The 11,894-nt window shown below is 39.2% G+C and overlaps 1 protein-coding gene across 21 annotated transcripts; it reads right to left on the reverse strand.

The window, feature by feature from the left end:
* Nucleotides 1-309: 309 nt before the first annotated feature.
* On the reverse strand, nt 310-10,241 carry LOC100278013 (uncharacterized). Of its 21 annotated transcripts, none has more exons than XM_035966174.1 (14): nt 10,012-10,241; nt 9,513-9,931; nt 9,167-9,352; nt 8,734-8,841; nt 7,899-8,099; nt 5,736-7,825; nt 4,635-5,475; nt 3,598-3,714; nt 3,402-3,523; nt 2,642-2,794; nt 2,279-2,352; nt 1,384-1,858; nt 1,170-1,262; nt 310-846 (listed from the first exon to the last, which is right to left on the reverse strand). In XM_035966174.1, the coding sequence occupies exons 1-7, from the start codon at nt 10,202-10,204 to the stop codon at nt 4,950-4,952; spliced, it is 3,723 nt and encodes a 1,240-aa protein (XP_035822067.1). In that variant the 5' UTR covers nt 10,205-10,241; the 3' UTR covers nt 310-846; nt 1,170-1,262; nt 1,384-1,858; nt 2,279-2,352; nt 2,642-2,794; nt 3,402-3,523; nt 3,598-3,714; nt 4,635-4,949. The 21 variants fall into 21 exon arrangements, with proteins under 21 accessions (XP_035822067.1, XP_035822066.1, XP_020405755.1 ...); XM_035966173.1 differs by having other exon boundaries at nt 1,170-1,225; nt 1,330-1,858; nt 2,170-2,352; XM_020550166.3 differs by having other exon boundaries at nt 362-846; nt 1,330-1,858; nt 2,170-2,352; nt 2,648-2,794.
* Between the last annotated feature and the right edge of the window lie 1,653 nt (nt 10,242-11,894).

An 11,894-nucleotide genomic window follows, 5' to 3' on the forward strand; every position in this document is an offset into this window, starting at 1 on the left:
TCCAGAATCCTTGAAGCCTTCTCATCCATGGTAACCTTAGAGCTGCAATCTCGAGTCACGTCTAGGAGAGGCAATATCTCTTCAAATCCAGCAAGCCTCTGCAGCATGATATGTTCCAATAACAGACCACAAAATTGCAGCATGATATGTTCCAATAACAGACCACAAAATACTCCCTCTGTATCAAAATATAGTTATAGTTCTTTCTAGCTCTCTTTTTTATGTCCCCGAATGAATGAATGTATATAGACATACCTATAAACTATATTCATAGGTTATTGAATGAATGTATATTTAGTCTAAAACAAATTGTATTTTAGGACGGAGGGAATACTTTCTATTCTGGCAACTTATAAGCATCTGAAGTACAAGCATTATGACAAAGATAGTTATTCAGCGGTAGGAATCCAATCCAATATGGTTTTAGGCTACTTACTACAAGCGGTGAAATATACATTTCACAAAAATAAAAAATATGTCTCTCACTACATCACAAATCAAAATAGAACAGGGGCAGGGACAGAGCCAGAAAAAAGTTTAGGAGGGACTGAACTAAATTGCTGCAGTATAAAAGCTCATTCTACATTATATTGTATACATTTTAGATTAGAGGAGACTGTAGTGGGGCTTCATGGGATCCGAAACGGTAGGGAGACTCGAGCCCCGCCCACCCACCGCTAGATCCGTCCCTGACAGGGGGAGCACTGGTCCTTTTTCAGATTGTTCAAGAAGATAGTAGGTAGTAACACTGAAGAGTTCCAATTTTCATCTTTCCAATATTGCATGATGAGGAGCAAACAAGTCCCTGGTCAAGCTCGAAAAGGGTTTCATATAGACCATAGAAAACTGCACAGCATAGATAATATTGACATATCAGTATCGTTTGTGAAGCTAGAAATTCATCATACTCTTTTTATTTACATGTCATATTAGTCCTAAGTCAAACATACGTATCTTCGACCATCAATTTTTTTAAGAAAAATGTAAGTTCATGATAAGATTTACGTTTTTAGATTCACTACATGAGAAATGCTTTCATAATCTATAATTTGTAGGCTGTGAAAATATAAGATTTTTTTTAATGGATGGTCAAAGTACTATGTTTGACTTAGGACAAAATTAATATAACATGTAAAAACAGATGGAGTACATAAACTTGCAATACTAACTTTGAGTGTTCCCATCTGAGCTCTCATCAGTTAGAGAAGCTTCAACATCGTTTGAACTGGGAATCACAACATAAAACCTCCCCATTATGACTCCTGTTAACACATGTTGTCATTTAATTTATAAAATATTTGTATCTGAACAGAAAGCAACCGATAGTACCTTCGTTTGTTGAGGCTATCAATTACATCAAAAGAAATGGAAGGAGAGGCTCACTGCAAAAAAAACGGCCGGGAAGGGAATGACCGCTCTTGTGGTATAATACTAAAGGACCCAAACCACTGGTCCTGGCTGAGAAAACCTCTGAACCTTGGCCCACATCACTAACGGCCCGAGTACAACTGTCCACTCTGCAGCGGCCCAAACGGAAGGTGGCGCACAGGACATCGATCCCCAAGAGCAGGCGGGACAGTGAGGGGATTTTTTTTATGGGTGCGGAACCAACGGTCGAACCCCTGACCTGGTGAAAGGGACAACGCCGCCTTCACCACTGGGCTATCAACCCAACCGCAGAGGCTCCCTGCAAGTTTGGACTGTCTTCCGAAGTAGGCAGAAACAACACTGTTTGTTCTTCAATTCTCACAGCAGTGTCAGTAACATCAGAAGCTGCAAGCTGTTCATTTATTGGACAAGTCCATTTTGCGTTATTTGGGGTGACAAGCTCAATAGGGTGACCACGGTACTTGCATGCCTGTTCAGTCAATGTGTTCTGCGTTAGCATAGCTGTTGAAGAGGCTACAGAAATGTGAATAGGATTCATGGATACGTAATTGCCATTATCTGAAGGAAATAAAAAGGTTGAAAAACAAACGATGGTAAAATCACCAAAAATATATGCAGAAGTTCTTTTTATCAGTCATATTCTTCCACTAGTAAATGGGTATATAGAACAAATTCAATGCTTGCAAGTCACAAAAATGAACATTGAGTAGTGAAAGGAAAATGTCAGACTGGACTATTTGAATTAAACAGTGAGTCTGGTGTTATAAAATGACTCATCACCTGGCAAGGTGGAAAACCATCAGCTATCTGGTCTGCTGATGCATACATGTTGCAATATATGTGTTTAACAGAATCGATAATGTGATCTCTAAACACAAATACAGCTTACAGTGTATCCTCCTTGTCATCCTTAAGCTCTTCTAAGTTCTAACCATCTCTTCACTAGCCCATGACCTTGGGTCTCTGCAGTTCCAAATATATAGCAAACATATATAGTGTTAGCTTACCTTACATGCGAGCAGTTTTGAATGTTAATCTGAGTGTAAGGAACTCCTAACATGGGGGTGATGGTTGTGTAAGTCATTCATCAAAATGTAACTCCATGATAGTATGATCTTAAAATGATATAGAAAACAAACTAAATAGCATGACCATGTTATGATTTGTAGCTTGATCATGAAAGATCATCTTATTATTGTAACATAAACATCAAAACTAGTAAATGGTTACTAATATCATGAGACTTCCTTACCATTACCAGAATTGTATCTCCGTACCACAAAGTTTTCAAGATCACAAATTCTGTTTACAAAAGAATTGGCATTTTAGAAGCACCATCGCACATGAATGCAGCTTCTACTTCCAACATTATAAAATCCACAGCAACACTCTGTTCTGTTGCATCCTGATGACAATATAAACAGTGATCAGAGGATGTTATCATAAATATCAAGGAGTTAGGGGGGGGGGAGCATCGTTCAACCCCTTTCAGAAAAAAATACAAATTATTAAGAGAGCTTATGTATTTTGTGCAGACATGTATATAGCAATCACTTCCTTGGAGATGTCATCAGTAGCCCAAGAATATATGGCTTTGTTGCTAAAAAAGGTTTGTTAGTGACACATCGGTGCATACTAGCAAAGTGCATGTGCGTCGCTACAGTTTCTATTTATAAGTAATATAAGTATAGAGTATAAAGCAAAAGACGTGTGTTATGTTGGTTAGGTGGGCCTAAATATAGATTTAGAGCCAACAACCATGGTTCGAATCCCGATTTGTGCATAATTTTATCTTTTTTACCATTTAAGTGTAGGGGAGCAGATGACGGTGAAAACTGTTGCTTTATATAGTAGAGAAAGAAACAGGATCAGACAAGTTTCCAGCTGAAGATCACTATCCTATTAAAAATACATGCATATTCACAATATTTATGTGCTTCTGAGTTCGTTTTGATCTTCTATCCATGAAACAATGAAACAGGAAGATCATGGACCGATATAATTGTCATTACCTCCAGTAGTCAGAGATCCACCAGGTTGGTCAGCAATAAAGTCATCCAGAGATATGAGATACGTTATTTACAGGATACTGGAAATCTCGTAGATTCAATTTTTCGCCAGGCCTATACACAATCTTTAGATGAACAAAGTTCAGATGTTAGAAAATACTAATGTGACTGTCAGAACAATAGGAAGGCATGTACATACCTGCATTAAAAGAATAATCAGCGCTACAAACAGGTGTACAATGTGAATTGTCATCGGTCAGGTTGCCCACAGAGACAGAGAATGCACATTAACCAGCTGAAAAACATCTGCCTCTGGCTGATAAATGTGACATAGAAGTGATTCAAGTAATCCCAAATATTATATAATTGACAGCACACCCAGTCATTTGTATAATAACATTGATAAATTGGTCCCCGTTTCTAGCAAACGGAAGGTGGTAAACCGGTTCTGCCATAGGAGAATGAAAGGGAGCACACGAAGTTAACTATGGGACCTATATAGGCGGCAATGCAAACGAAGGGAGCACTGCATATCAAGCATCAGTGGTGTGTATCAGTGCCCAATTCGATCCCAAACAAACAAAGGGAGGGAGGCACTACATGCCGATAGGGAGTTGGTGATGTGATTAATTTGGAATCAGCAAGCAGTTGTGCACGCATGCAAACACTAAACAAACAGATCCACGGCAGGGACAGATGGATAAAGCAGCTAAATTAGTATTTTGTTTTATTTATATACTTCTAAAATTTATTTGAATTTAGTACTCAATTTATATTATCTATAATTTTCTTCTATTTTATATATTTAATTATTAAAATATTTTAGTTGTCTTTATACACGGTGTTGTATAGCTATGTTTTAAATTCCTTCATCTATGATGATTTTATTAGACTACGAAACTATCAATAAAAAACATGTTATCTTCAAAATTTAGACATCTGAATTTGGATTCAAATTTACGATATCCATTTTGCATTAGTATTCGACAATATATGTATTTCTACTCGAATTCGAGTTAAAGTATGATAAATAGTACTATCCAAAATTGTATCCAGAAGCTCAGAGCCATTGCCTTGTACTAGCCGTGTAGGAGTAGCACTATACTATTTTTCTCTAAACTACAAGTTACAGGGGAACTGGAACCTGTACTGCTTCTACACAAGTTGAAACTCAACTAAAACTCAACTAAAGCCATTAGAAAGTCAAATTCAGAATAGGAAAAGGTGGAGCTACACCTGTGTCAATTCATCAAACGATCTATGTTATCTGCTAGTGCTGATTCTGTTCAGAATAGCAGCAAGGTGAAGATCAGCAGCAACATCTGCTCATTCATCAGTTCATGCTGCCTACAAGCCTCAGCACCAGGCCTCTGTAATTTACTGCCACAACACAAGTAATAGAGTGAACATGTCAAACCCAGACCATATAGGCGGATCATAGACACACAAGCCTTCTGTGTGCATAAAAATGAACTCAGGAACAGACACTGCGAGCAAGAAGAGTATGTTCCATCTTCCATTCCCATAACCGCAGCGGCCATTCAGTTAGAGTTAGGACTTCTGGACAGAAAATATGGAACCATCGTTCAGGGGCAGGAGACTAAAATAGGACCCATTCTCATCGACACAGCACGCCTGCCACTTTATCTGATAAGAGCCTTCAGGGAACGAGGAGACATCCAGCAGGCATCCTGAGAACCCCTGCCCACTATCTGTTGGTTCAAAGCATGCAAAGGCAGTCACCATCTCCATGACACTATGGGAATTCTTCTTCTCATTCCTAGCCTTCCTCAGATCATTCTTTATGTACTGTAGCAGCTTGGAGTTCAATTCGACCATTTCAGCGGTCCTGTGCTGATCAAACTGCTTGCTTCTTGTTCCTGCTGTATCCAAGCAGGTCTCTAAGCTTGCGGCCAAAATGCAGTACAATTTCACGATGCGAATGGTGCTTCTTTCTAACACACACTTCCACTTCATGCAGAGGGTTAGAGACAATAGAAAACCAGGCTCTATAGACATTCCTTTTTCATTCAAATGATTTGAATCAAATATGTAAAGTTCAGCACCAAGGCAAGGCCTGCATACATGCCAAAAATGAAAACGTCATATCATGTTGGGAAGCTCCATTTGCCCAAACATTAGCGTAGTGTTTGGAACATTATTACATATAAATAGGAAAGATAACAAAGCATATCCTGCTGCAAAAGTAACAATTTAATACTAATAACACTAACTTTTCTTTTTGTCCCTAAACAGTACTTAGTTACTTACATATGCTAATACAAAAAATGTCATTTGCTATATAATTCATCCAGCATAGTGAAACAACATACTCACTTTACTCTGAAAAAGTACTTGGGAACCACAAAAGGCAATTCCAAATACTTCTGCAAGATGCTGGACAACACTTGCAATCCTCCTTGCAAAGCAGATAAACAATCCTCTCCATTTTGTATTTTTTCAGCTTCAGCACTATCACATACACCAAGCAAAGATGCCACAGCAAAATGACAAAGAGAATACAAATCCTTCTCCAGATTACATGAACCACTGATCCATGTGCTGGACTGTAAGCTGTCAAGTTCGTCAAAAGAAGTGGACATAAACTGTCGCAGCTGGGAAACAACCTGCCAGTCAGACCCATCTACTCTTCCATACAAATCTTGTAGGATTGAAGCATGGGAAAACCTCTTTGGAAGCTTGCAGTACTCTACGTAGTTACATGCCTTTGAGAAATAAACAGAATATGCAGTACAAAATGCCAAAAGTGAGCACATGAAAGCAAGCCTGGCTATACTACTTGAGCCATGTCGCTCCAGGTCCATATGGGATGCAGCAAGAAGGTCATAACTTTTTGCCAAGTCACTTAATCTTAGAGAGCAATGATCCAAAGCAAGCACTTGGTCTTTGACAAACTCTCCAGACAAAGATAAATGGTCTCCTCTTGCTTCATAGGAAGAGTGTGCATTAAGGATATCAAGAACTTTTGTTAGGACCTCAAGAAATGATGACCTAAGGCTGATGAACCACCTCTGGAATACGAAGTCATGATCTGAAGAGGCACTGGATGCAAGAGCATTATTTGCTAATAATGTTCTGCCACAAATATCAGATATCTTTGCTTGGAAACCATGTAACTCTGATGATCTACTGAGGGTGCTATCAGCATCTGTTTCATTACAGTAAAGATCCTCACTTAAATCACCCTCCATTTTTAGCTCACCAACTAACTTTATAGTTGCTGAGGAAAAAAACAATAGCTTCATCTCAATTTCGCCAGCAGAAAAAAGTAGCAACGATTTGAGCCAAAAACTGAAAGAGCCTGCTTCAAAAGCATCTGCCAGTTTTCTGAAGACAAAAGAAGCTGTGAACCAAAGACCTTTACAACAACAGTACATAGAAGACCTATAAGCTTCCCAGTATTTCTGCTTCTTTATAAGCATTTTGGTCATTCGAAGTGCACATAATTCCTGAGTTATCCAAACAGAAGGAGTGAATAGTGTATTATGATGCTCTTTTGAATCACCAGATTCTTGATTACCACGATTGATTTTACAAGTATTCCGGGTAACACAAGCACACATTATCAAATGGAAGGATTCATATGTGCTCCAGTGCTGAGGGGCATCCTGACGCACATACTTGATTAGACCCTTGATGCTATCATGAAGATTGTATCTAGCACCAGATGTTTCACATAGCACCTCATGACAAGCATTTGCAAATTTGAGCATGCAACAAATTAGATCATGCATTATGGACTTTCTATTCTTGCAATCAATTTTGAGAAAATCCAGTTTTCCATTGCCAATAAGTGTTCCAATGCAGGAAGCTTTGATGCATGTAGCTAACAGTTGAACATTGTCATCTGAAGTACTCAATTCTTTAAGGGCAACACTTGTCTGGAATGGTTCAACAGATGTAACAGAAACTTCAGAGTAATCACTTCCATTAATTAGAAACAGTTCTTTTACAAGGCTTTTCAGTATATGAAGAGTTACAGCAGCAGCAGAAGGGTAGCATGAAACAAGCTTTAGCATAAGTCTGAAAGGAGTTTTGTATGCCTTATCCACTGCAGATGATATGCAGATATCTCTGCTAGCAACTTCATTGGCCAGGGATATAATATGATTCACAATCATTGCAATGATCTTACACAGAGGTCCGTTCATACTATTATCTTCAGTTAATGGTACATTGTTCGTTATTCCTTGCCACTCAGCATGTGCAAATGACGAACCCTTGAGAACTGATATGTTATCTGACCCAACTTCCTTGAGAATACAAAAGATTTCCACAAGAATTTCCAGAGCGGTACCTTGCACCTCCAAACAAGAAGAATCTAAAGAACTTTCAGCAGCTAGAAGTAGCTTAGATAACTCAGAACCATTGGCACGATGATTACTTGACGTTTTACTGCATAACATCTGAAAATGTACTTTTACAATGAGATAAGAGAAAATGGTATATAAATCAAGCGCAGAGGCAAGTAGTCATCACCTTCTGCAGAATCCTTAACACATCGCTCTTACAGTCAAGTGGAAAATCCTCATCATCAATTAATGGAAACAATCTGCCAAAAACATTCCTAATAACTGGAAAATGGCAGATATTTCTCCGAAACATAAAACACATGCATTTTAACGCCACAGACTTCATAGAAGAGGAATTATGATCCATAAACAGTAACAATAAATCCACCTGCAATAGAAAGTTGATAAAAGAAGTAAAATTAGTTCAAAACCAATCAACAGTTGAGAATAGTCATATTTGTGGATTGTTGCTAGCCCCGAGGGTCTCTTATCCAGAGAATCAGATAAATGCATAGCTTTTTAAGTTAATATAGAAGTTTGCAGACATGTAAAACGGAGGGTGCAGTATGAATGCTAGTGCCAAAGAAGGGAAGGAGGTTTTTTTGGGATAACCTCAAAGTACTATGAAGCTGTATAACATGGACCCAAATGTTGCATAATTTAAATTTTATCTAGCAGTGCTTTTACTATACAGAAAGCACAAAGAAGAAGTTGTATTCCAGAAAACTGACAAAGGATGAAGTAGGGGGATCACAAGGAAGGCCAACAGAGAGGCTTCCCAATGCCAACACCGGGGATCGAACCCGGGTCACCGGCTTGAGAACTAGCTCCCTGAGCCACTCAGACTCACCAGCCCTACATATAGGAAAATTAATATTGTTTGAAAAAGGAAACACGCAATTGCCCGATGGAAATTTGGAACCATATGTCACTTAAATTGAATCTTTTCAATAAATAAAACTATATGCTTAACATGACAATAATAGCAAAATACAATTGAAGGGATGATAGCATTGTGCTACCTGGTCAGAAAACAAAATGATCGACTTGGATGACAGTCTTGAGAGTGAAAAGAGCATTTCAGATTTGAAGACGTCTTCCAGTGTGCCTAGAACCATCTGTTTTCCAACCTGGAGGTAGACAATAAAAAACTCTTCTTAAAGTTCAGTGAAAACAACAGCATACACAAATATGAAGAAATACTCCTTGATAGGAATGTGAAAGCAGAATGTAACACTATCCTGGTCTCTCCAATTCAAAAATCCCCAGTATCAATTATTGGTATTTTTTTATCAATGACATGTATGTTAGCTTGGTCATGGGTGTAACAATAGTTCAATATGTGTGGGCGAACAATCATGTATATGTAAAGTTTGCAGGTAGCACACACGTTGACAAACTTGAGGTAAATGCATAAATTTTGTGTTTAAGCGACAAATGTATATCCATAAACACCTCATGAACTTTATGGATAACAGCCAACGTAGAACCAAGCTTCCAGAAAGCCTTAGCTGCTGACATGATGACTTGTGGCTCTGATGTCTGAGAACATATCAATCTTCTGAACACTTCAAGAATTATCCTTGAGAAGTCATCTGACAGATGACAAATGCAACTAGCCGCAAAAATTGCAGCCTTGACCTGCCATTCGACAAGAATGTTTGTTAATCTTCAAAAGTGGACAACTCCCAGCTTGCAAACACTAAATGGCAATTACATTTTATCCAATCAGGTAGGACGTGCGTTTGGGACATATCATTCGTTGCGCTACTGAGTGTGAGAGGTGAAGGAAGGTAGTGACCTCCAAAGCACTGGAGGCACTCAAACTGGAAAGTATGAGAGAGCGGACGTGCACGCTGTCCTTGGCGATGTCGGCGAAGCACCCGAACATGCGCAGTGCAAGCGCCCTGTCCCGCTTGTTCCCAGTGTCGTAGACCACCTTGACCCTCCTGAGCAGCTGGTCAGGCTCCGTGATGCGCGCCCCGGCTAGCGCCCCTGGACCCGTGGCAGAATTGAGGAGGGTCTTGATGATGCGGACCCGCATGGCGACGTCGGCGCTCCTGAATTCGGTGGCGAGGCGGAGGAGCATGGTCTCCGCGAAGACGCGCGCCTCCCCGGGCAAGACGCCGTACGCGGAGGCGACGGGCGCGGGGGCGGTGGCGCAAGTGCAGAGCTGGCGGAGGCGTGGGCCGGCGGCGTCGACGGCGCGGACGCGCGTTGCTGCGGCCGGACGAGAGCGGAGGTGAGTGAGGGGATATAGAAAAGAGATGAAGAAGGGGGGTTGGGGCGGTCGACTCTACCTGGTTGGCGGGAGCGGAGACCCCTGTCGAGGTCGATGCTCCAGTCCATGGCGGATGCCGCTGGAATCCGCTCCAACTCCATCGACGACGACCGCGGCGGCGCTGGCGGACGGTGGTGGTTTTTGTTTGGCGGGCCGCCGCACGGAGAGTCCGAACGACGTTCGATCTTGATCCTACGGTTTTCTATCTCCATAGATCAACATATTGACCATAGCCATTTTTTCGTCCGCAATCCCACGACCATGGGTTTTAGGCGTATATATAATTTGAACCAATGGTTTTAAGTCGCTCGACTAGCTATTCGAGACACCACCAGGTAACTAATCGTGAGGTCGACTAAGGGCTTATTCGGTTCTACCCTAATCCATATGGATTGGGGGAATTGAGAAGGTTTCAATCCCTAGTAAGTCAAAATCCCCTCCAATCCGTATCAATCCCCTCCAATCCGTATGGATTGAAAATAACCGAACAAACCCTAATTAGATCTTAGTCGATCTGATTGTTTTTACCGATCCTCTTGCATATTTACATGTACAGAGTCAGGACCTATATATATAATTATATATATGTGTAATAATGTAATATTGATATATGTGTAGCATATAGCATATAGGAGACAATATCAAAGTAACCAAATTACCAAACAAAATAAATATAAATACTAGAACTGGATAGTGGAGAGTGGACAATTTAGATTTCAGAACACCATTGAACATTTAGATTTCAGAACATCATAGAAATTATGAATACTAGAATTGTTAGGCACTCAGATCATATTTCAGAATTAAGAATTCAGATTTCAGAAGAATATCACTCACTACATAACATATTATAACATATGATGTAGAGTTGCAGACTTACTAGACGTCCAGCCCAAAGCAAAACAGGCCAGCCATCAGCCAACCAAACCTAACTAATCGTCCACACATTAACTGGACAACTAATCGCACTTGGTCGACGACTAATCGGACGACTGGACGATTAGTCGACCTAATCGGGTCGGATACTCTCGTCGCTCTACTAAAACCGACTAGTCCGATTAATCGCGATTAGTCGGATGACTTGAAATCATTGGTTTGAACTAATGCAGATTTGATCAAATTTATATAAAACACAATGACATCTACAGTATTAAATTAGTTTTTATTAAATCCACAATTTAGTATATCTTGGCAATCTATTTTTTGGTGTAGTAGGTTCTAGGTCTCGTCTCTCGTTTCTCAGTTAATAAATTGTTATTCTGGCTCGAGCTAGCTAATGTTGTGAGTTGGTTAACAATTAACTAAGTATAGTTATGAGTACCAATTTTTTGATTAATTTGATTATTTGATGCACTGATTTTTTAGATCTACAACTTATATTTTGATAGTTTCTACATCTGAGAGTGCTTACAAAATTTGAATTTCAAATTTAAAAACTTCACACGAATTTTGATATGGTAAGATGATATCAAATCAAAATATTATCAATTATAAAGTTTCATTACATTTCAAGACCTACAACTTTTATCTTGGTGGTTTTTCCATTCGAGATAGTTTGAAAAATTCAAATTTTAAAATTTAAACATAGTTTTGCATCACAAGATGATTTCAAACCAAAACATTGTCAACTACAAAGTTTCATAACTCTTCAACACCTACAACTTTCATGTTGATGGTTTTTTCTTTCGAGGTCGTTTTCAAATTTTAAATTTTAATTTTTTTAAATTCATACGTAGTTTTCGTTTATAAGATGACTTCAAATGAAAAAGTTTCCAACTACAAACTTAAGATCTACAAAGTTTATTTTGGTTGTTTGGTCATTTATTCATCTCACATGATGGTTCTAACATTATTCACAAATCTTATACTTCTCTCTTGTAGTTTCATAAACTATGAGAGATA

This window comes from Zea mays, chromosome 3 (genome assembly GCF_902167145.1).
Source record: "Zea mays cultivar B73 chromosome 3, Zm-B73-REFERENCE-NAM-5.0, whole genome shotgun sequence".
In the NCBI taxonomy this organism is placed as follows: Eukaryota; Viridiplantae; Streptophyta; class Magnoliopsida; order Poales; family Poaceae; genus Zea; species Zea mays.

Excerpts from the sequence above, each read along its gene's own strand:
- LOC100278013 (XM_035966174.1), bottom strand. The coding sequence starts at position 10,204 with ATGGAGATAGAAAACCGTAGGATCAAGATCGAACGTCGTTCGGACTCT. Across the intron at positions 9,932-10,011 it reads TCTCCGCTCCCGCCAACCAG|CAACGCGCGTCCGCGCCGTC; the intron begins GTAGAGTCGACC and ends GTCCGGCCGCAG. Across the intron at positions 9,353-9,512 it reads GTGCCTCCAGTGCTTTGGAG|GTCAAGGCTGCAATTTTTGC; the intron begins GTCACTACCTTC and ends GTCGAATGGCAG.